This window comes from Rhineura floridana, chromosome 12, assembly GCF_030035675.1.
Source record: "Rhineura floridana isolate rRhiFlo1 chromosome 12, rRhiFlo1.hap2, whole genome shotgun sequence".
Lineage (NCBI taxonomy): Eukaryota > Metazoa > Chordata > Lepidosauria > Squamata > Rhineuridae > Rhineura > Rhineura floridana.
In genome coordinates this window covers 5,450,398-5,474,532 of record NC_084491.1, presented here as the reverse complement: position 1 = coordinate 5,474,532, position 24,135 = coordinate 5,450,398, and the positions used below count along the sequence as shown (strand labels likewise).

The 24,135-nt window shown below is 48.8% G+C and overlaps 3 protein-coding genes across 5 annotated transcripts in view; 2 read left to right on the top strand and 1 right to left on the bottom strand.

Moving 5' to 3' along the window:
* The window catches only part of ANXA4 (annexin A4), a 31,824-nt gene extending 28,981 nt beyond the window's left edge, over positions 1-2,843 (top strand). For all 3 annotated transcript variants that reach the window (XM_061592525.1, XM_061592527.1, XM_061592526.1), the window contains exon 13: positions 323-2,843. In XM_061592525.1, coding sequence (XP_061448509.1) covers positions 323-382 — 60 coding nt within the window. In that variant the 3' untranslated portion in view covers positions 383-2,843. The remainder of the gene's footprint in view (positions 1-322) is intronic.
* Positions 2,844-4,114: 1,271 nt separating this feature from the next.
* On the bottom strand, positions 4,115-15,946 carry TSR1 (TSR1 ribosome maturation factor). Its single transcript, XM_061592416.1, has 15 exons — positions 15,665-15,946; positions 14,648-14,751; positions 14,337-14,553; positions 14,084-14,218; positions 12,568-12,989; positions 12,266-12,425; positions 11,714-11,868; positions 10,482-10,690; positions 10,035-10,197; positions 7,598-7,711; positions 7,243-7,375; positions 6,179-6,295; positions 5,319-5,459; positions 4,510-4,584; positions 4,115-4,391 (listed from the first exon to the last, which is right to left on the bottom strand). Exons 1-15 carry the CDS (start codon positions 15,900-15,902, stop codon positions 4,219-4,221), a joined length of 2,556 nt encoding a protein of 851 aa, XP_061448400.1. The 5' UTR covers positions 15,903-15,946; the 3' UTR covers positions 4,115-4,218.
* Positions 15,947-15,988: 42 nt separating this feature from the next.
* Positions 15,989-24,135, top strand: part of GMCL1 (germ cell-less 1, spermatogenesis associated) — a 29,280-nt gene continuing 21,133 nt past the window's right edge. Inside the window, exons 1-4 of the mRNA XM_061592417.1 lie at positions 15,989-16,407; positions 18,070-18,193; positions 22,370-22,466; positions 23,477-23,574. Of these exons, the coding sequence (XP_061448401.1) occupies positions 16,202-16,407; positions 18,070-18,193; positions 22,370-22,466; positions 23,477-23,574 (525 nt within the window). The 5' untranslated portion in view covers positions 15,989-16,201. The remainder of the gene's footprint in view (positions 16,408-18,069; positions 18,194-22,369; positions 22,467-23,476; positions 23,575-24,135) is intronic.

Genomic DNA, 24,135 nt, shown 5'->3' with positions numbered 1-24,135 from the left:
ACTAGCGCAGTGAGGCTTATGCAGGAGAACTTCCTTTTCAGGAATGTGCCCAAACAATTCAGAGACCAAAACTGATGTAAGCAGCCTTGAGGAGTGTTACTGGCAACAGCAACTATAAACTATAAGGCAGCCTTCCCAACCCTGTCACCCTCCAGATGTTTTGAACTGCAGCTCCTGTCAGCCCCAGTCAGCACAGCTGTATGATGCTGGGGCTGATGGGAATTGTAGTCTAAAATGTCCAGTGAGCACCAGGTTGGGGAAGGCTGATCTAAACCCTCATAATAAATAAGAGGTCTGACAGTAGGTTGCATTTCTCTTTCAGGGAGACACCTCAGGAGACTACAGGAAAGTTCTGCTCCATCTGTGCGGTGGTGAAGACTAACCACCAAATGGCTCCTTGCCTTCTTATGCAGGTGGGCATTATGTCTCATGCGACCTGCAGTCTCATCCTCTTGCGACAGTGCTTCTCTTGATGCAAACAGTGTCAGTTTTGCATCGTGCTAACCTAGATTTTGCAAATTAGATATAGGTTGAAATAGGTTTGGAAAGAATTTTTCCCTCCTTGGTAGTAGGCGGTGAATATGCAGTATAGGAAATATGAGACAACCATAAATCTTTGTGTTCTGGCTTTTAAAGTTTTTTTGTTGTTGCATAGTGGAGACTTTCAAATTTCTAGCAGATCCTTTTGACTACAATTAATTTCTCTGTACACCTCACTCTTGAAAGGGTTGCATGGAAGGGGCTTCTGACATCTGGGGCAATCTTAGAGGTTAGCCTTCCCCAGCCTGGTGCCCCCCAGATGTTGCTGGATCACACCTCCCATCACTCCTGATCATTGGGCACACTGCTTGGAGTTGATGAGGCTTGTAGTCCAAGATATCCTGAGGGCACCAGCTTGGGGAAGGCTCTCCTAAGTATTATGTATTAGCCAGCCTTTCCTCTAGGATACCAGCGTTTTATGGATGAATGGGTAGTGGTGGATTTGAACCCTTGGTCTTACTACATCTGGTAATGGAATGCCCCATTGGGTTTATTTCCTGCCTTAATCCCCAGAAGAGGCCAACAATGCAGGGCAGGGTAGAGCAAAGGCTGCCAGGTCCCCAAAGAGCAGGTGCTGGCATCTTCTTTAATTTTTTAAATCCTTTTTAGGGTGTGGCATTTTGAAGAGGAGAACTGGCGGCTGCAACTCCTGCTGTCTCAATTTCCCCAGAATGCCTTTGGACCCCAACCCAAGGCCCAAAGGCATTCTGGGCAAATGAAAATGGTGGCAACTGCTTCACTTGGTGCTTCTCCTCATGGGACTTGGCTCCCTGTAACTACCCACCCATTGTTGGCATTTACCGGTCAGGGTTGTTTTTCCTAAAAGACATCGAGGGGTTAAGTGTACACAGTTTACAGCAGGCAGCAGCAGCCGGTGATTAACAGCCCAAGGCCATATAACCCAGAAGCAGAGAACTGTTCAGTGTGGAGGTGTTAGTCAATGGGAAGTAAAGAGGAATGGGATTGTGCTACATGTATATGTCTTCTGAAGCAATAAAAAAGCATTACTAAACTAAACTAGTCCAGACTCTGTGGCGAAAGGGCAAAACGCTTCTCAGCATTCAAACGCTGCGCAACACCCATAGCATCACCGCTGGGGCTGCAATCCTATATTGCATACTTTCCTGGGAGTAAGTCCAGTCAGTGCAGACACAGGTATGGGGAGACATAGGGGAATGCTGCTTGCATCTTTTTTTAAATTGCTAAATTTAGTAAATCTAGGTATGCCTAGTCCAGCCTATTGCTTAGTTCCAGTAGTCAGTTGGTCTTAGTTCCCATTTATGTATAGCAGTTTATATTAATTCCAGTTATTCGGCCCTTTTTAAAAAGGCCAAGTACTTGTGGAGAAAAATGAGGGCAGTTTTTACAAGACTGAGGTTGAGAGCTTGTTGTGTTACGGTACCCGCAATGCTTTAGTCTTCCCTCCCTCTAGCTGTTCTGCACGTTCTTAGCAAAACATGTTACACATGACACATACTTTGAATAGAATATCTGTATCCAGAGCAGAACATGCCAGCAACGCAAATGAGTGCTGTTTTGGGAGTGTTTAACAAAATTCCTCCTCTGCTGTTCTGTATATGGCCCTGGGGATTCTAAATTGCCTCATGTCTTTATATATTCAGTTGCAATAAAAAATACACCTTTTTGTGCCTTTCTTGTAAAATGCAAAAAAGTTAGCATCAGGCTATTTCTTACGTCTTGGTGCAAAACCATAATTGGTATCAGCAGAATTACCTGACTATATATAAAATTTAAAATGGGTGCAGGAACTTCTGACTTTGTTTGGAGCAGTAGCATGAAGGTGTTTAAATCCTCTTCTTTACTGTTTCCTGGATCAGAATTGCTCTCCAGTGCTTCTGTTAGCTGTTGTGGTTTCATCCACTAATTGCAAAAGGAACTCCTTATCATACTTTTTTGTAGCCTGTTGTAATATTGGAATACAAGCTGGTCCTAGTGTCACTTGCTACTCAGGGCAGAGAGGCCTGCCATTTGAAGCCCCACTTACAATTTACCTTTGTTTTGCGTTTGTGTGAATTGGTTTGCTTCTGAAAAAATGAGAATGAACCTGAACCTCGGGTCAGGTTCCACCATCTTCTCAACCAGCTCCCGTCCAGAACCTGACCCAGACTTCAGATTAAATGGGAAACTTCTGTCATTGAATGAATGAATGAAAATGAAATTGTGAATGTTGGCCAGGGATGAAAACTGGAAGGCCATTGCAAAAAATGTGGTAATGCAACAGGTTGAAATGGCACCATGCTGCTTGATTTCCAGTTTAATAAACTAAATTGGTTTGATGTGAACTTTGTTTCTCTTAAAATAGGGCAAAAGCCTCCTGCTACAATAAGAGCCAGGCTACCTACTGAGACTTGCTTATTCCCTCACAACACCGGTACAGACGAAGGACAAGGAGGGGATAATGGCACATAATATCCAATCTAGTCAGTTAAAAAAATTAACTGGGAGTTTTCCATTCCTTGCAAAAGGAACTCCTCTATCATACTGCTTTTGAAGCCTGTCTGGATACACCCATAGCTTTCAGTCCAAATAAGATAAAACAAGCAAGTGGACATTGCAAGCTACCAAACACAAAGATGCAATTTTCTTCTGTACAGAGTAGGAGCTTACAGGGATTGTATTGCTCACGACCCAAGGTGCTGGGAACTCCCCTCCCCTGCCATAGCTGACACCAAATTCAAGACCTAAATGACTTGGGATCCAAACTGCTGCCTGACTCTTTAGCTTGGGGGGTGGGGGAAAGGAAGAGGCCCTCTGCATTCTCCCACGCATGGGAGGGGGCCTTCTCCATGCTGGTGCGCTGCTAATGGACTGCTCCAGCCCCAGGAGGCAGCAACAGTTTTTTGGTGTTTCAATGCCAGGTAAAACCACTCTAGTGTGCCACGGCTTCTGTTGGCCAATAGTCTGCACTTACTGCAGCAACTTTTTTTTTTTTACTGCCTTCAAGTTGATCCCGACCTATGGCTACCCTATGAATAGGGACTTCACAGTAAGCGGTATCCAGAGGAGGTTTACCATTGCCTCCCTCTGAGGCTAATCCTCCCCAGCTGGCCAGGGCCTGCTCAGTGTGCCACAGCTGCACAAGCCAGCCCCTTCCTTGCCTGCAACTGCCAGCTGGGGGGCAACTGGGCTCCTTGGGACTCTGCAGCTTGCCCACGGCTGCACAGGTGGCAGGGCACGTAACCCCTGAGCCACTCCCTGTGGGGGTGATCTTTAGCTGGCCCTTGACGCCCAGGAGACAGGAGAGGGGATTTGAACTCACAGTCTCTGGACTCCCAGCCAGGCTCTCCTCCCCCCTGTCATATACCAACCATGCTGCAACTTCAGGGGATACCTTTTTGTGGATTCTTATTTTAATGATGTTTTGTGTTTTTCCCTCTTCCTTCAATGAATTAAATGTTTTTGGTTTTTTAATTGTTTCAACCATGCCCCAGGATTATACTATGATGACGACTAAACTGAAGGGACTCTTCAATGAACAGTCCCTCTTGGGCAGCCCCACCCCTTGTCTCGGGCCCTTAAAGACACAAGGAAATAACCACATAATCCAGAGGGCAAGATTTGATTTGGAGATAATATTTTGCCCCTAAAATAAGTAAGATACAAATGAACACAGGCCAAGTGCAAAGTCAGGCAGAACTGGGCCCTGAGCAGCAGCTGCTAGCCCATTTCCTCCTCCGGGCAAGGCAGGGAGTTCTCGCTGCTCCTGAGTGGCTCTGGCACGTGGGGATCATATGTCCACCGTGGAAAGACTCTCTTGTACAGAGCCATGAGCACCGTGTCCTGGGACTTCAGCTGCCCATCAAACTGGCACTTCATGTGGCCGTGGGTTCCTGCCAGTAGGAAAGAGGTGGGGAAAAAGCAACCCGGTTAAGAGAGGGGAGACCTGCTGGCAAGCTCAGAGCCCAAGCCAAGCGCCCCTCCCTCCAGGAGCCTGTGCCACTCACTTACCCAGAGGCTCCTTGATGTGTCCCCGCCGCCCCCACTTGGTCCGCAGCTCCACGGGCTTAAACCACAACACGTCCTCTGCAGGATGAGAGAGAGAACAAAGTAAGTGGAGCTCAGCTGTGCCCCACTTGTGTAATGGGGGCCATGTTCTACATATCCCAGAATGAGATCCTCCAGGCCTTGCTGCTTCACAGGGTGCTCTGGGGACACCTATGAAAAGGTACAGGGCAGCTTCTCTTTCTCCTCCTTCCTCCAGGCCCACAAGCACATCGACTTTAGAACTGGGTTGCACAGATTCTCAGAAGGAGAAAACTACTTTCTTGCAGGGGAGAATCTGCGGGTGGTGTACCCCAAGATGCCCCATAGGAGCCTTCCCCAACCTGGTGCCCTCTACCTGCTTTGGACTACACCTCCCATCAGTCCCAGAGCAGCATGGCTGTATGACATTGGGGCTGACGGAAGGCCTATTCCAAAACAGCTGGAAAGGTCCAGAATGGGGAAGGGTGCCCCCAGAGGAACTGAAGGTGTGCCCTCCACTTCCTTCAGAATCCTTGGCAGTGCAAGAAGTGTGTGTGTGTTCCATTACGTTACAGAACTAGCTGGCTTGATTATTCAGACACCAAGTTTCCAGGGGAAGCAGTGCCAGGGGAGGAGAAGCTGGTGGATCTGGAAGGGGGGATGGAGGTTGCTTCCTAACATTGCCCCCGCCCTCCAGCAGCTAGCTTGCCATCCCACAGGTGCCTGCAGAGTGAAGACAATGCCACGTCATCCACTGTGCTGTCCTCAGCATGCCACCTCTCCAAGCCCCATACCTCTGTTGAAGAACATGTAGCGCACGACAGCCAGCTTGCTGAGGATCTTGGAAGGGTGGCCACTGAGCACCAGCCGCTTGATGACCAGCCGGTCGGGGTCGACACTGAGCAGGGAGCCTGTGGCCAGGAGACTGTGGACACCTACAGAGAAACACAACTGTCAAGCCACGCTGCTACTGGCTGGGCGACGGCTCAACCCACAACGAGTGCAGGAAATACAGGCTGCAGGCTGGCCACCGACCCACACAGCCAACCAACTACCGCTATATGCTGCTTTTCCAGACGGAACTGGCCAAAGCAGAACAGGGTAATAAAAATAATCAGTTGCAAACTACAGCAAGTGGCTGAAAGCGCTCTTGGTTCAAACCCAAAGGGTACTGCACCCTACTTTTCAGCTGCACGTGATTACATATTTTTTATTTTTTATTTATATCCCACCCTTCCTCCCAACATATCATACACACACAATGGTGCCTATGTAAAGAGCATCAATCCAGCTCAACTGCAGTGGTACCACCAGAAAAATCAAATGACTGATAAGGTGGGTACCTCCAGCGGGAGGGCTGGTCCCAGCGGCTCCAAGCTCAGCCCTTATCCAAGCGAACGTTGCTGGCTTTCCCGTTTCCTGTAGAGCAGCCTTCGCCACTGAACCGGGTGCCCTCCATCCGCCAGAGCCAGTACGGCCGTATGATGCTGGGCTGTAGGTCCAGAACATCTAGAGGGCACCTGGTTGGGTGGGGAAGGCAGCTGCAGAGGAACGGGGAGGGGCTCCTGCCAGGCAGAGATTGAGGGGGCAGCAGATGCTCAGAGCAAGAGGAGACCAAGGGGCGACAAGCCACAGTTCTCCATCCAGAACTCACCGTTGTCCCTCTGTGTGAACAGCAGCACGGAAGCAGGTGGGAAAGTGATGGGGGCGTAGATGGTGGCCACTGTGGCAGTGTCGGCCCGCAGGAACTGCTCCAGCTTGTGCTTGTCAGCTGAGGGAGGGAGGGAAGAGGCACAGTCAGCCTGCCCACCTGACCCACCGGCTGAAGCCTGCCTCGAAACCAGCACAAGCTAGTTGGTGTTAAGCCCAGTCATGCAGGGACTGCTGGGAGGCGGCACAGCTTTCTCCTTCACGGAGCCGAGTTCTGCTAAGGGAAGCTCTGGGGAATGGGAGTAGAGACTGCTGCAGCCTTTGCCCTCGGGCCCAATCTCCCCATTCCCCATTTTCTGGTAGCACCAGTAAAGAGCTGCCTGGTACTGAGCCAAGTCAGGCAAACGGGTCACTCTTGCCGACCTCCGCTTGGAGGTTGCCCAGGAGAGAACCAAGCCTCATGGTGGAAAAGACCCCCCCCCCCACAATCATGCAGAAGCGCCCAGGTTCAATCGCTGACATCTTTCCAGCTGCAGGATTCTGTGTGTCAGAGTAGCAAGTCACTGTGACTCCCAGCAGCGCTCCCAGATCTCGACAGCCAGAGGCTGATGGAACCTGGGCACTTCTGCATGATTTTTTTTTGGGGGGGGGGGAGATCTTTTCCACCATGAGGCTGCGTTCTCTCCTGGGCAACCTCCAAGCGGCAGATGCAGTCAAAGGAAAACGTGAATGAAGCAACACATGCAACATTTCCCTTTGTACAGCAGGTTACATCCCAACCCTGCAAAAGTTAGAAACATACACACAGACACCTTCAATCCAGGCAAACAAGGCATCGCGGTCAGTGAGACACGCCGGACAAGCCAGGGTGGCTTAGAACAGCCTGGGAAGGGCCATGGCGTGGAGAGGGTCCCGAGGGCTGGATGCAGAGGCCTGAAGGGCCACCTTTGGCCCTGGAGCCTGAAATTCCACACACAAGAGGACTCTCACCAAGATAGATTCATTCATTCATTCTCTCTCTCTCACACACGGTCAACAACAGGGGCCCAAGGAGAAAGAGCTCCTCACCTGAACTGTGCTGGGAGTAGAGCGGGGAGGCCCGGAAGCGGCGGAAGCCACAGTGGACGATCACCTCCTCCTTGGAGCAGACAGGCTCGCTGTAACCCGGGTGGCGTCTCACCAGGAGGTTGAGCACAGACATCTGCAGAGAGTGTAGAGAACAACAAAGGGAGCCTTGGGAGATGCCCTGTGCCAGGGGAACCAACCCAACCTCGCACCCAGGTTTGGCAGAAGTCTCAGGCGGCCAAAGGGTCGTCAGGAGACATCGGACAGGTTCAGACATTGTGATGAAAAATCGTCAGTGGCTCCCCAAGTGAAGGCCCGCCCCCAAACCACCCTTGGAGCAGCTCCTCCCCCCACCTACCTTTTGTTCATAGGGAAGCAGGGTGAAGAGCACCAGAGGCACCTGCTGCTGCCGGAAACTCTCCATGGCAGAGACAGGGACGCTACAAACGTGCAGCGTAACGTAACAGCCGGCCTGTGGAACGGGAAGCCCAGAGGGTTACAGGGCAATCCTGACACCCCACCCCTGGAGCACAGTAGCAGGCAGCACCTGCCTTTTGCCAAGGGAAACGGTGGGTACAGCAACAGGAAGGAGGGTAAACGCTACCCATCAACATATGTAGACTGGAAGCCAGGAAAAGGTTTGTATAACCAGTTCTGAAACTGTCCCCTGCCAGACCAACCTTTGCCAAAGCGGCACCTCCAGATGGACTACAGCTTCCGTCAGGCTGCGTGATGCTGAGGCTGATGGGAGTTGTAGTCCAAAACATCTGGAGAGCACTATGTTGATGAAGGCTTTCCCAGACAAACAAATGCCAGGAGTTGGTTTAAAGGTGTGCAGATTCATTTCCTCTGAAGTCCAAAGCAAAGGAGCAGCTTGATCAAGGGCCCCTCCACACTTCTTAAAAGCCTAAGGCCTTCCAGATGTTGCTGGCCACCCTGACTGGAGGCAACAAGAATTGGAAGTCCAACAACATCTGGACAGCCACCGGTTTCCCATCCCGGCATTGATGTCTGACTGGAGTTTTACACAAACTCTGAGAAATTTCAAGAATAAGCTTCCATCACATGTCGGAGGCTAACTGAAGCTTTACATCAAGTTAAATCCAAGTCCTACAGCCTGCATATATTGCACCAAGGAGGTTATGAACACACACTGGGGCCTGGCTTCATCTACCCAGTATTACATACTCCTATTGGCCTCAGGTCTCCAGCAGGACATTTCCTAGCCCCTCCCCCAATGATGTCTCTAGCCAGACACCTCCTATCAGACGTAGGAGACATTATTTAACAAAATGTATATACTACTTCATTGTAACAAAAACTTTCCAAGCTGTTTACAAGAAACATTAAAATCTTCAATAACAAGAAATTAAAAACATTAAAAAAAAATAGCAGTAAATTTTAAAAAGATTAAAACACATCAATATCTGTGTGTCTAGATAGGTTTGCCTAAACAGAAAGGTTTTAAGCAGCCACCCAAAAGACTACCAGGAAGGCCGCCACCCTAACAGAGCAATTTATTACAAGGGTGGAATGAGTATTCTGTCGCATCTGTAACAGTTCCACAGACCGAAGTAGTCGAGTGGGCACATGCGGGGTAAGGTGATCCCACAAGTAAACTGGTTCCAAGCTGTTTTTATACCTTGAACTTGGCCCAGTAACAAATCAGCAAGATCTCTAAGCAGAGGTGTTACATGCTGCAGCCCTCTGCACTAACTGCAGTTTCTGAGTCAAGCACAAAGGAAGCCCCCTGTTCCACACCCACACACAAAGAGTGCATTGCAATAATCCAGTCTGGAAGTCACCAATGCCTATACTACTGTGGTCAAGTTCTCCCGGGGCAGGTAGCTGTTGTACCAAGCACAGATTGGTAAAATGTGCTTCTGGCCACTGAAACTACCTAGGCCTCCTGTGCCAAAGTCGGGCAAAGAAGCACCCCCAGACTACATAACTGCTCCTTCTGGGATAGTGCAAGCCTGTCCAGGGCAGACAGCTGACCAATTTCTCAGACATGGGAACCACTCACCCACAGTGCCTCAGCCTTACCAGGATCCAAGCTCAGCTTGTTTTCCCTCCTCCGTCCCACCACTGTGTCCAGGCACTGATCTAGAGCCCCACAAAGCCTTTCCCATTCAGGCAGAGAAACAGAGCCGAGTGTCATCAGTGTACTAATGGCACATTGCCCCAGAACTCCCAATGATTGCATCCAGCAGCTTCATACAGGTATTAAATAGCACTGCAGATAAAATAGTGGCTGCAGTACCCCATAGCATGACCCTATGATGCTGAGGCTGATGGGAGTTGTAGTCCAGCACATCTAGAAGGCATCACATTGGCAAAGGCTGCTCTGGATGTTCACAGACAGAAATGATAAACAAGCTCTCCCCCAGCCAGTGGAAACCTTATTCAGCCCCCCTTGCACTTTTGCAAGTCTTTTTTGCAACCACAGGAGTTAAGAAGATTGCTCTTATGTTTAAACAACAACTTAACATTCTCACACAGCTGAATTCTGTGCAGAATCTTCGCAGGTCACATGGAACCCTGCAGGCGTGGTTTGCACCCTCCCTGCAGGGTGGACAAATCCCACACCCCACTGAGGCACAATGGGCCCAGCTCACGCCTGTCTTGCCTGAACTCGCTTTAGGGAGCAAACAATTCCATCTCATGGGTCAGACAGAATCCCAGATCTCTGCTTTCCAACTCCACAATTCTTTAACAGGACTGTTGAGACCAAGGTGCCTTAGGAGTGCACGACAGAGCCAAGCTGACTAATCTAGACTGGAGAAAGCACTTACCTCCACTCCGTTGCTCTCCTCCCTCTCCAGCTGCCGGAAGACGTGCTTCCTTGTCCGGGAGAAGTCTCGGAACTGGAAGATCCGGGCATAATCGCTGGGCAGGTTCTCTTTGGGGTCCCAGGGAGATGTCCGGAAGCTTTTCAGTCCTCTGTACTTTTGGAACCTGAAGGCCAAAGGGAGTCAGCTCTCCTTGGTGTCCTGCCTGTGCCCACACTACACCCAGCTGAGTGAGGAGCTGCTGTGCCCTCGGGCCCATGAACCAGCCACAGCAGGGGATGGAAGGAGCCTCGATCCCCCAAACCCAGCTACACAGTGATGTGGGCCTCAAGACCTGGCCTTGCTTTGGCTAACTGAACTGGCAGTTCTAAATGCGGCGAACTGGTGTAGTCCTTGGCACCCCATGGCAGCCGCTTCTACCTTCTCCTCCTGCAGGTGGGAGGCTCTTACCGGATCCAGGCCGGCACGTCCCGTGGGGTGTCCACCTCATCCGGAAACATCTCCTCTTGTCGCTCCTGTCTGTACTTTTCCAGCACTGCCTCCCCGTCCTCCATCTTGTCATCGTCTTGCAGAGTCTCCAGGAGCGTCATGGCCTCACCCTCATCTACCTCTGTGGCAACCTCTTCCTCCTCCTCCTGCTCGCTGCTGCTGCTGCCATCCTAGCACACAAAAAGCAACCCGTGTGGGCTTCTGAGGGGCACAGAGAAAGGGAGCTGCTGCACCAGGCACTGGTACATAAGCCCACTTGAACAGAAGCTGGTATTTAAAAGAAAAAAAATACTTTAAAGTAAAAAAGACACAATGTCTAATTGTTATAATTGTTCCGTAAGAATAAAATGAACTAGGCTGGCAGCCTGGATGGATACCCAAAACCACACAAGGGCAAGTAAAGGCTGCCCGCCTCTCATGCCTGCACGCTTGCTTTACAACAGCGTGTTCCATTACGCCCTTCCTTCCCGCCCCTGCCCCCCCCACTGCATGTCTCTCAAAGGTTTGAACCCACAATTCTGCACTGCATTCACGCACCCACAAATGCATCTGCGGTGACGATGCCAAGCAGAAGACGTCTCCTGCTGGCTCCCACTTGCTCTGTGCCTGACCTTCCTCCAGCTACAAATCCAACAAGAGAAACCTCTGCTTCTCCCCCGCCTAGAAACGTGCTGGAAGGTTGTGTGGGTGTTGGAGGCAAGCACCAAGTCTGGCTAGTAAGCCAAGCCAATATTTGTGGGCTCCTGGCCATCAGGCCTCCCCTCCTCCTTGCACCCAGCTGCTCCTGGACTGCCAAGCTTCACTTCCCCAATACCTGATGATGATGATGTACTGCCTTCAAGTCAATTCTGACTTATGGCAACCCTGTGAATAGGATTTTCATGGTAAGTGGTATTCAGAGGGGTTTACCATTGCCTTCCTCTGAGGCTGAGAGGCAGTGACTGGCCCAAGGCATCCAGTGAGCTTCATGGCTGTGTGGGGTTTCGAACCCTGGTCTCTCAGGTCGCAGTCCAGCACCTTAATCACTACACCACACTGGCTTTTCCCCCAATACCTACACCTAGTTTATTCTCCTCCTCTCCTCCCTTCCCTGCTTGCTCATCAGACCTTTGGCTTCTCCTTGCTGCTGTGCACTAACATCACCTGCACAGCCTCTAGTCAGGCAACAGGGAAAACAGCCCGGCTTCCCTTACCTGGGAAATGGCCTCATCCATAAAATTATCTTCCTCATCTTCCTCCTCACTGCCGTCCTCCCATTCGTTGCTGCCATCCAGGATCCAGGCAGCCTGGTAGGCAGATGTACCTTTGGGGACCCTCTTGGCTACTTTCTTGCTCTGCTTGAGGGATTCTGAGTGCAAGTGAAGTGGGGGGAGGGTTAGCCAGCACCTAAGAGAGAACCACTCTTCACCCAGCCAAAGCCCAGTAGTTACAACAAAGCCTCCGTTTCAGCACCAAGCAAGTGGGGCTGAGCTACTTAAGAGCACACAACACAGCTGGTGCTTTGCATGCTCAGCTCTTAAGAGGATGAACGTTTTGCAACCCCAAAGAGGTATAAAAAGAAAGTTGCCCAATTTTACAGGGAAGAAGACTGTGCAAAGTATCTGAGGCCCTACCATAATCAGCATGAAAAAGAGACACAGCCCCAGGCCCTGCCCCCTTGCAAAGAACAATAACTAAAGATGGTTAGCCCAAAGAGGGAGAACAGAGAGATGCGACAGGGCTTCTTGCAGCACCCTCAGACTGACCCTCTGCCTCCTTCAGCTCCTCTTCTGTGGGCCATGTCTGCTCTCCATCCATGGGATCGGGCACCGCTTCCAACTGCAGAGATTCCTGCTTGCTGGCATCGGCCTTGCTTAGGACCTTCACGTCTTCCTCCATTTGCTCTCCTCTACTGATAAGGTCGCCCTAGGAGCCAAGAGAGAGAAGCTCAAACATGGCCACCTTGGAGGCAAAGGAGCAGCTTTCTTTCCCCAGCACTCGCTGCAGGAGACGCTCATCCTTCTAGCTTCCTGACACACACACATCCCCGGCCAGCAACAGAACCTACCTGGTCCTCCATGCTCTTTGAAGGTCTATTTGCAGCTCTGAGGTTCAGTGCAAAGAGCTCTGGAGAGGCATCCACCTGGCTCATCTGAAAGTCCCCATGTCCCACAATATGCACCAAGCTGTTCACGTTCAGGTTCTGCCCCCTCACGTAGCCAGTCACCTTCAAAGTCCCCACCAAGGCACAGTCTGAGTTAGGCACAAATTCAGCAACAGTGGCCAGCAAGTGAGCCCGCCGGTCTCGGAAGGCCAGGTGCCGCTGCTTCTGGCTGGCAAGGTGCTGCAAGAGAAGTGCGGACTCCCGCTCTGTGTTGAGGGGAAAGAGCCTGGCCTCAGGAAATCTCTTCTCAATGGCTTTGCACAGCTTTTTCCGGCAGTCTATTTGCTTCTTTAGTGGCTGGTCAGAAAGACCTTGAACAGCAAGGCCTGTGGATGACGAAGAGAGGACGAGAAACTTCAACAGCTGGCACTTGGTTACAGGAGCAGCAACGTCTACGGGACCTCTGAGGCAGGACAGATCAAATCCTCAAGATGCCAGCTGGCACTATGCAAAAACACAACAGCCTTGCAACACTGACTGGAAGTCCACCCCCTCCCCTTCAATCACTTTGCATCCCTTGCACAAGATGGCATAAGCATAATAACACAAGGCGAGTCATGGTGGATCAAATCCAAAATTCATCTCATCCACCCTCCCATTCCCAACTTAAACCAGCCTAATATCTCAGAGAAGTACCTGAGGAGGGCATGAAAACACCACAACATCCATTATTCAGAGACAGACTGCCTCTGAACATGGAGGCTCCATTTAGTACTCATGGGTAATAGCTGTTGACAGACCTATCCTCCTTCATGAATTTGTCTAATCCCCTTTTAATAAGAACTTTCCCTGGGGCTGCAGAGCTCACCCTGGCCTCCGTCATCAGCCAGAGGATCAAGGGTCACTGGGAGGCAGCTAAGCTTGCCTCCCAGTAAGATCATCATACCATGGAGGAGACCAACCTGGCCACAGCCCTTAGCCAAAGGAGGAACGGTTGCAAGAAGCTTGCTCTCCCCTTCCTTGCCAGAAATAACACTTGGCTGCAACTGCCAGTCGCCCTGAGATTGCAGAAGGAACATTCAGGCCCCATCCTTTGGCCAAAGGAAAAAAGACCTCTAACCATCATTCAAAGAAGGCCACCAGCAAGGAACGATCAGCCTGGCCTGTACTAGATATAAATGGCTGTAACTCACCACTTCATTCTAGCTTGGAAAAACTAATCTTCCTCCTCTACCTTTTCCCTCCCCTCCAATTCGTATTTTCAAATTGTAACCCTGATGGCAGAGCCTGCCTCCCTCTTCCTTTTTTATTGATGTAAACCACTTCGTCTAAAAAGCAAGATAAAAAAATTGTAAACAATAAATTCCTCTGCACTAGGGTTAACCTGGCCCCATCAAGCAGTCTATATTTCCTAAAAACAGTTTTATTTTGCCATGAGGGATTCTCCTGTTAGCGTGACTGTTTTTTACAACTTTCTCACCATAGCTGGGAAGGCCCTGTGCAAAGATGCAGGAGAGGCAGTAGTCTCCAGTGGCATCCCAGCCTTCGTAAGGATCCAACACAAAAAGGAGGGTATCAGCAACCTTGGCAAGGTCCAGCACAACGTGAAGGTTCCCTGGACAACAAGAAATGCACAAGTAAAGATGGAGGTTCGCATACTGCAAGATGCAAAAACTGCATATTGCAAAATATTGCATAATACATATTGCAAAAGTATGCAAAGATGCCCTTACCTGCATCAGCCACCACAAAATGCCATCGCACCTTGGATCGGGGGCACAGCAAGGCAAAACCTGGTGGGCCCATCTCAGTTTGGCACACAACGGAAGCCTCACTGCTCTGAAACAGGCTCAAAGTTCCCTGGATAGCCACGCCAGCATGCAGCGGCACCACCACCACCAGGTGTGGTGGTCCACCCTTGCGACCCAAGTTCCGCTTTTCTTCCAACACCTGCAACCAAGAAAGAGCCAAGGCAAGTCCTCCTCCTCCTCCTCCCAGCCTCATAGCAGCTCAAGGCCCTCTACCCTGCTTCTCACTGACTCACCACCTCCTTGCGCTGCCGGCGGAGCTGCCAGGCCCGGTGTCTGCGGTCCAATTTGGCCAAGTTATGGTGCTGCTGCCGACTGAGTGTCTTGGCAGGGACCCGACCTGGAGAAAGGGTGGAGAAAATGGTAAAAATGGCTCTTTACGCATACTATACTATATGCATGCAGGTCAACAGTAACTGCAGAGCTAGGGAAACGTAAACACTCTTCTTAGCACATGTATCCATGCAGCTTAGCCAGTCTTACTGGTACCTTGTTCCTTTTAACTCACGTACAGCAGTCATGAATTTAAGTACTATCCTGGTAGCCGCAGGTGACAAGGAATTGAATGCTGACTGATGGAGGAGAAATGGGGCGCTCTAGTCCTCCACTGCACCCTAAACGTAGAAACCAGGCAGGCTACCAAAGGAGGGAGAATAGAAATGCAAGGAACTGCTGCAAAAGAGACAATCTGCCAGCACCAGCAGGTTAGTTACAAATTTCACAGGGCTTTTGCGAGCTTATTCTACCTCCGGTGTTGGAAGCACTATGACTTTGTATGCCAGTTGCATGCAGACAACGGCGGGGGCTTAATATTGTGCTCAGGTCGTGCTTGGGAGCATCTAGTCGGCCACTGTGAAAACACAACGCTGAAATAGATTAGGCCTGATCCAGGCGCAGGGCTCTCCCTGTATTCCTACAAGGCTAGTTTTATAGATCTTTGCAATGCATCAGCGAGTGTGAAACGCTCCCTCTTACTCCCATTTCTACAGACTGGGGGTCCTTCTGGACCAGGCCAAAAGCTCATCTAGTCCAGCAGCTTGTTGCCAGCTACGCTCCTCCTAGAAGTTCACAAGCAAGGCATGGAGGCTGCTGGCCCTCCCCATCCCCAGTCCCTGCGCTGCCGAGATAGGCTGCCATGACACATGGAGGCTCCATTCAGCGAGCACTGGCAGCCCTCGAAGGGGCTCCCCGGCCTTCTTCGGCCCTTCAGGGAGGCTCTCCATTTGCACAGAGTTACACAATAGGACCCTCACCTCCCTCCTTCCGCGCATTCTTCCCGCGGTGCCTCCCGCCTTTGTGCGGCTTGTTCTGCTGTTTCAGCGCCCCAGCCCGGTGGAAGCCGCCGCCGCCGCCTGCCTCTCTCGCCATAGCCACGCGTTCCTCTCGGAAGCTCGACAGGAAGTGTCGTTCGTTGTATTTCCGGGACCACGAAAAAGACAGCCCTCTCGGGTTAGAACCGCAACTCCGCATTGTACCATAGACACGTGGCATTCATTTTCCGTCTCCAATCTATGGGTCACTCTAGCCGCTATCTCTATGGCTTCTCGCGGCCCCAGGCAACAAATGCGGCACGGCGCGTGCGCATTGGGCTAGCCGCCCGCTGCTGGGACTATGGCGTGTGTTGTTGCGGCGCATGCGCTTTGTGTAGGCTGTCCGCTGTGATGATAATGGCGCCTGCGGCGGCGGCGGCCGCTGTTGTATGTCTGTGACTCCCGCCGGGCCGCAGCCTCGCCTCCGCCGGGCTTCGTTGCCCGGTTGAGCCCCCATGAGGAGGCGGCAGTCGAGCGGCCATGGGCTTGCTGAGCAGCCGGGCGTGGCGGGGGCAGCCCGCGGTGGGTCCGGCCCCGCGCGGAGAGGGTCAGGCGGCGGCTGTGGCGGCGGGGCTGAGGGGAGGCGGCGGCAAGAGGAAGCGGAGCGGCCTCGGCGAATGCCCGGGCGACAGCGAGAGCGACGACGAGAGCGAGCGGGAGGAGCGGCTGCTCAACACCCCGAGAAGGTACCGGCTGCGCCTGTGGGGAGGAGAAGCGCCGTTTCTCGCTCGCTCGCTCGCTCCTTCTCTCTGTCGTAGTCGCCATGAGAACCCCCGGAGGGCAGCAGCACCGTTAACCTGCGGGATTTGCTGCCGCAGGGGGCGGCGCCGGCTGCTAGACTTTGCGTGGCTTTCACGGGGACTTGGCCAGGCTGGTGGAGGACGAGTTAGTCGGCTGGGCTGGATCGTAGAACCGTAGAGTAGGGATCGTGGGGTTGGAAGGGGCCTATGAGGCCATCGACTCCAGCCCTCAGGTCAATACAGGAATCCAAATCAAAGCATCCGGAGTCCAGGTTCTTTGGCCTGATCCAGCTCCGGGCCTCTGCTTAGGAAGCTGCCTTATGCTGCTGGACCAATCGGTCTGTATACTGACTGGTAGCGGTAGGATTTCCCCCAGCTTGACCTGGAGGTGTCAGGGATGAAACCAGGGGTGTTCTGCAAGCAACGCACGTGCTCTAACCACTGAGCAACAGCCCTTCCCCACTCCAGGTTCTCTCATCCCCACTTCAGGCACTCTTCCTCCCCCATGGTCGGTTTTACCTATCCTAAGCATGATTGCACAGCAGTAAATCCCACTGAACTCAATAAGCATGCAAATGATCACACCTGTCTTTCTTCTCCTTCCCTCTCCTCTCCCTTCCTCTTCCCTGCCTATTCCAGGCTTCCCTCCCCATGGTCAGTTTCACCTATACTGAACATGATTGCAGGAGAGTAAATCCCACCGAACTCAATAAGCAATACAAATGATCAATCCATTCTCAGCAAACTTGAACAGGATCCCGTTTGTTACCTCCTAGATTAAAAAGCAAAGAAATTCACTAATAGGCAAAAAAACCTTGCAGTTTAAGAATGTACCTATAGCCAACATATATTTCTATCAAACTTTAAAAAGCTGGGAAATTGGGCAGCTATAATGAATGCACCAGGAGAGCAGGAGACCTGACCTCTCTGAGATATTGCAGTGCCCTACAAATTTGTCAAAATGCAAACACAATTTGGGTTGGTCTTTCACAGTCTGATCCACTTCCTGTGTAGTTTGGAAGAATTTTGTAACATGCCTCTGAGCATATGGTGAGTGGTTGGCAACACCTGCAATCAGCCCAGCTAACAGAAACAAGATGTGCTGTGCTGATCTTGTTTTACTAAGGAGAAAGCAACAATATTAAGACAGTTGATAGAGTTCAGATAGTCACTTTAAATATGTTTGATTTACTTTGCAATTTTAGTGAAATTTCCCATAGTAAATCACTTGTTTTGCTTCTGTTGTTGTGAATATGTGAAGTACAGCAACACTTTGCAACCCTAAAAAAAAAGCTCCAAAAACAATTGTGGAATAATGGCACTGACTGTTCTGCAGAATAGTTTCCAGTGGACATGAGAAGTGTTTCAGTTTGCACAAGATAAAACAGTGGGAGGTGAAATATATTCAAGCAAAATTCTAGGTGTGCTCTATGTTTTTAATTGGTCATGCCTACCTTTCCTTAAGTGGAGTGGTTTAAGCATAGCAGGCTGAACACATAGGAGATAGAAGCGACCTGCTGTATATTAGGTCACTGTCCAAAAGCAAAATGTTATGCTTAATGTCACATACTAGAAATCAACATTTGTGTTATTGTTTTCTTAATCCAGGAAAAAACTAAAAAGCACTTCCAAGTATATTTATCAGACTCTATTTCTGAATGGTGAAAACAGTGATATTAAAATTTGTGCTCTGGGAGAAGAATGGAACTTGCACAAGATATATTTATGCCAGGTAAGAATAAAATTTATTTTCCATGCAGATCTTGGGACTACCATTTTAAACTCTCTTATGAGGGAGTAAATCCTATTGAACTGTGTGGAAGTTATTTCTAAGTAAGCGTACAAAGGATTGCGCTGTTAGACACTTGCTATTTATCCCTTGCTTGCCACCCTGTTGAGAATTCTAAAATACTTCTTAAGAGCAGTAATGACAAATGGGAATAAATGCCTTGTGTGGTCAGTTTAGCTTTAAATTAGTGCTTCCCAACCTTCATGAGTATGGGACCCCCTCTGTGACCTAAATTTTTTTTGCAACCCCCACATGTTAATTATTGCTCTTCCTGCTGCTGCTACGCTGGCAACTTTCCACGCGTGCAGAGAAACAGGCAGAAGAGAGAGAAATCCACCTGGCAGGAAATTACAGCCCAATAACTATATAATAAATTTCAGCACACGGTTCACACAGTCCTATAGGCAAAATCCATATAGGAGCCAACTTGGGCAGCAGGGGTGGGAGCGGGTGAGTGCAAGTGGGCAGAGAGAGAAGAAAAAGAGAAAGCAGTAATGCGAAGGGAGGGGCAGGGTTAGAGGGAGGAAAGGCGTGTCACTGTGGGTGGGGGAGAGCTGTGGTGGGTCAAAAGAAGGCAGCAAGTGAGAGGTGGCAACAGCTGGAAGAGGGAGGAGGAGCAGCCACGCAGGGAGGGAGGGCAGGAGGAGGGAGGACAGTGTGCGTCCTTTCTAGGTGCTTCCTTTCTCGGAGTGACCTGTGGGGGCAGCAAGACCTCCAAACAAGCGCACATGGTGCCACTCCTCTTCTTTGCCACACTCCCCCTCCTGTCCCCTTCCACCAAAGGGAGGGTGTCCCATGGGAGGGAGAAGAGGGAAGTTGACGGTGAATGTGAGGGTGGAATCCTCATCTACTGCCTTTCTCTCCCTCTCTTTCTAAGGCAAAGGGGTGAGGAGTGACCTCCCCTTCTTTTCTGTCCCTCGCGCCCCCATCACCACCACTTTCCCCTTAGCCTGGTAACAAACGGCCTATGTGGGACTACAAGAAAATGCACAGGGAAGGGAGAGTGTGCCTCCGCCGCTACTGCGTTTCTCTTTCTGTGTCGTTCGCATTGCAGGAGTCTAGTGGGTTGTGGGAAGGGATCATGAGGAGGCCAGAGGACCGCCTCCTACCTAGACACACACACTCAGTACATGTTGGCCACCATGTCTGCACTCTCCTCCTCCTGCTAATTACAGCTGCCACCCCAGGTCCAGGCAGCGTGCAAAGGCTGGGGCTGCCCTTCTCCATAAGGGGTTAAGGAGCTGGGAGGTCAGGAAGAGCAATCAGCAGCTGGTCTCCTTGGGGGCAGGGTGGGGAGCCGGGAATGAAAGTTGCTTGCACTTGCTCAGTTTGTTTAAGCCGTCCTGAACACTTTTTTAAAAAATTAATGAATAATTCTTTCCTTGGCTCTTCGTGGGCCCCGCTGGGGGGTCATGAGCCCCAGGTTGGGAACCACTGGTTTAAGTCATCGCAGCATATAAATCTATGAGACAAAACAAAAGTCCGTCTGGAAGATAAATGCATCGATAGATAGATGGTAACCGATTAACTCATACTCAGAGTAGACCCACTGAAATATGCATCTAACTTGAGCCCATGGGTTTCAGTGGCTCAACTCTGAGTATGATGTAGTCAGCCACTAGCCCTAAAAATTCAGTTGTACCGTGTTCATCACAGAAGCTTAGAAGTAGTCTTCCATCCAAAGTCTTGTTTGTGGGCGTCATGCTTATTCCTAGTATCTCCCTCCACCCCACAAAGTGACCACAGCTCCTTGTTTCTGTGCCAGTGAAAGTTGCAAGAGTCGTTTTTGGCTGCTTTGCTGGTCAGCTAATCTCTGAACGACTCTTTGGCAAGTGGCCTTTTGCATTTCTGTGGGTTGGTTGCTTGAGCATTTCCAGGTATGAAAACCTACTATAGTTTTCCCCTGCTTATATCCAAGTGGTCTTTTTGTGGTAAAATGCAGTTTGAACCCAATATTTTGTTTGTTTCCATGCTTGAATTGAACCCCAGAGCAAAAACATTTCCTAGGCAGAAGAACAGTGGGACAGGAGATGCTCTCAGGTCTTCCCCTGTGGGGAATCACAGTCTTCATCCAACCACTTAACATTTAAGGACATCAGCCCCCCAGTTAGACAAGCCACTGTTACTTCCCCCGCCCTAGTTAGCGTAATGTGAGGATAACAGTACTGGGGTTGTAGAATTACAGCGTTGGATTATTGAGAGAACGTTTGTGACATTCAGGACTTTGGGACATCCCACACTTGTCTGAGCAGAGATTCCTTGGGCAATATGAAATGAAATGAAAAGCGTTCCCGGTACATGTTCTGAGTGTCTTATCTTCACTGGAGGTGGGTGGCGAAGAAGAGCTTCTTGCTTTTCTATTAGCAATGAGGTAGCTACAGTTGTCTGTCTTCCCTCTCAGTCTGTTCAGAAGGTATTGGCTACATAGCTACCATAGCTTCAGCTAACAACAATTAGCAAGTTTCTGGCTTGCTAATGATATTCTGAGAGTTGCTTGTTTTGGTTAGTGCAGCTGTTTTCTTTTGGTGGAACGTAAGACCACAGGCATGTAGATTGCAAAAAACGATGCCAATGTTTAATATGAACTCAAGGTGTTACAGTAATTGTGAATAAAGATGTACATACTTAGATAAGACCTGCTTGTGCAAATTAGTGAACTGCAGTGCAATGCATGGCCCTTTTGTGTTTAAAGGAGTTAGGCGATTATTTGTAGCTGTTAGAAAAGGGGAAGTTAAGAGCTCGATTTTGTATGTTTGCGGCTGTCACCACTTCTTCAGAACTGAGCATTCTTGAATGTCAGTAACTCATCCTGTTTTGTGCTGAGCAGTTGGTGTTCTTTCTTACAACAGCTTTCTCACTAGATTGTACTCACAGGGTACTTGAAGCACTGCTGTTGGCAAATAGTAGATGTAAGGCTGTAAACTGAAGTATTGGGTGTTATTTATTAAAGTGCTGCATGCCCTGAAGTGTAGAAATAAACATTTGTCTTTAACAACTGATTCCACAGCAGCAAAGAGGTGTACGTTAATGGCTAATAAAGTATGCTTTGGGTTACTTGAAAAAATAGACGTGATTTATTAATGATTTCCTTTGGAGACAACGTTTGGTTAATGGCAAAGGGATATACTGCTGTACAAATAGACTTTATTCTTTTGATCTCTCAGGTAAAACTTCAGTGAGTGATAGCGTCTCATAATGGGGTCACCTCCTGCTATGATGGAAAGTTCTAGTAAAGCAGTAATTTTCACCTCATTGGATGGAAAACTAGCTATTTCTAGTTTTATATGAATTACCCTTTAATGAAAAGGTACACTTAAATGGTGTGTGTATGTGTCTATTAATTTGCCTACACCTAACTGTGTGTATGCATATAGCTATGTATGTCTGTAGAACGAGACCCCACTTGTAAATTTATTTGTACGTCTTGCATGCAGTTCCTCATCTAGTCACCTTACAAAGTGGTGCCTGTTGGAGTTTTTGCTCACATTTCAGGCAGCAGCGTACAGTATATTCTGGATGCCTGCTACTTATAAACTTTTTTTACAATTAGGTTGGTTTGGGTGCAACGATTCCAGTTTCGTAATCCTCGTTTAAGAATCCAGGAGCAAGTGTTGGGCCTACATGCTTCTCCCCTGCTCCTCCCCTCATGTACTGGCTTCAGTACTTCAAACAAGGTTAAAACCAGTTTCCTATTACTTCTAAAATAGGAAACTCTGACTTAATGGTGGATTACTAGCCAGGAATTAACACCTGGTTTCAGTTCCTGAAATTATGGGAAATTGTAGTTTACAGGATCAAAGCACTAGAGTAGGCGCATGGTACATGAGGAGGTGCATGGGACGAATACTCAATCTTACATTCATAAACCATATTATATAAAGCTGGGGTGGTTGTGTCCAAACTGCCAGTTTAGAGATCAAAAATACTTGAAATACAGGCTAATGAAGAATTTGCTTGAAATTTACTTAGGAATGGAAGAAATCATCTGCCATAGTCACCCCTTGGAAGCACAGCACAATTTGCTATGTATCTTATTAGTTTTCATAATGTATATTTTAATTGTGTGTTTTGTAAAAAATTTGAACATTTGAATTAAATTCAGGGTCTTCCTTTTTGCAGTCTGGCTACTTCTCAAGTATGTTCAGTGGTTCTTGGAAAGAATCGGGAATGGATACAATAGAATTGGAAATTCCTGATCAGAATATTGATATAGAAGGTAAGGAAAGGATAATTGCTAATTTTTTTACAGAAGACATTGAGGTCTTGTCAAGTCAGCTAAGATGTTTTAAAAACACCAATAGAAATTACATATTAATACGGCGGGTGGCTGTTGGACCCAGCAGTTAATTCTGCTCCTGATTGGCTATACTCTGGCAGAGGAGTTGATCTTGCAACACTGATTATGCTTTTGTTTTTTCAAAAGCTTATTAGGTTCTCGGGATATATTGGACCTCTTCTACTATTTGCTATGAGCCCAGTGTTTCACCTGTTTCTGTTGTGCATTCTCTCTCCTTTTCCCTCCCAAACTTCCTGATAGACAAATGAGGAAATTAGGTCAGAATGTACCCCAATAATTTTTGTCAGGCTGTGCTTTTGGAATGTGATGCCAATAAAATCTGTTTTGATGATCAAATGGAATAATTTTGAAATCCATCATTAACTATTTCCAGGGTCGTTAAAAGGATCTTTTGGAACCCCAACAGGAAATTGTTAGTGTAAAAAACATAAAGGTTTGAGTGTTAAATTTCTGATTTTAAGATTTAAAAAATAAAATTTTAAGAACCACAAAGAGTTGTGTTTTCAAAAACTATGGGAGAGTTTGGCCTTTGCTCCTTGATCAATAAATGGGTGTGTAGCTGCCTGTTATTTTTAATGGTGAGATCTCAGAAAAAAATGTTTTTTTTGTATGGTGCCCAAGGGAATTTGTGCGGCTGCTTCCTGCTGCTTTTTAATATTTTTGGCTACGTTTCCTGATCAGGGCTTGCCTCCTCAAATGTCTCAGTTATTAGTTCTATTATTTGTATGCCTTTGTTATCTTTTTCTGTTGCTGCTGCTGTGTTTAAACTTCTTAAAATTTCCTGACCTTAAAATTTATATCATCAGTTTGAACACCCATGTTGGAGAGGGATTGATTATCTTAGATAAGTTAGAAGGTGCAAGATTTTTATGTGTGAGATATGACTTCCCTCTACGTTTGACTGCTTTGATGGGCTACTTTTTTCTTAGCTTTACAGGTAGCGTTTGGTTCACTTTATCGAGATGAAGTATTAATAAATCCCAGCAGAGTCATTGCTCTCCTAGCAGCAGCCAGCATGCTACAGTTGGTAAGTAGAAATGACTACCTTCACTTGGCCCACTTCAGATTGCAAAATGCTCAACTTTGCAAATGAAAGAAGACCCATTTCATATTGCAGAGCTGAACATCTATGGATGCCCTATAGATTCTCCTTTTAACTGCCCCCACCTTATCCTGCCACTTCTCTGCTTTATATGCATAGTGCATGTTCTCTAATGTCTAATGTTCAATCCTCCTAAGGCAACAATGGGAAACCTGTGGCCCTTCAGTTATTGTATTTCCGGCTTCCTTCCAGCCCCAGCCAGCATAGCCAGTGTCCTGGGATTGTGGGAGTAGTTGTCCAACAGTATCTGGAGGGCTGCAGGTTCCCTCTCCCTGCTGTGGCAGAGCTAGGGAAAGTGTCTCTTCTTGGACTTTCAGAGCACACAGTAACTAGTTTGATTAAGCATAAACAGCTCCTTGCCTGACACTTGGAAATCTGTCCAAAATGTGAGGACAGCTGAATGATCGTTAGACTGGCTGAATGGTTCGCGATGGTAACAGGAACCATCTGCAAGTATTAATTGTGTTCAGCTTCTTGTCAGCCTGT

Bases quoted from the DNA above. Each gene is read 5' to 3' on its own strand.
- TSR1 (XM_061592416.1), bottom strand. From the start codon at position 15,902: ATGCCACGTGTCTATGGTACAATGCGGAGTTGCGGTTCTAACCCGAGA. The intron at 12,990-14,083 runs GTGAGAAAGTTG...CGTCATCCACAG, and splicing joins ACAGGGCCTTCCCAGCTATG to GCCTTGCTGTTCAAGGTCTT. The intron at 10,198-10,481 runs GTAAGAGCCTCC...TTTGGCCTTCAG, and splicing joins GACGTGCCGGCCTGGATCCG to GTTCCAAAAGTACAGAGGAC.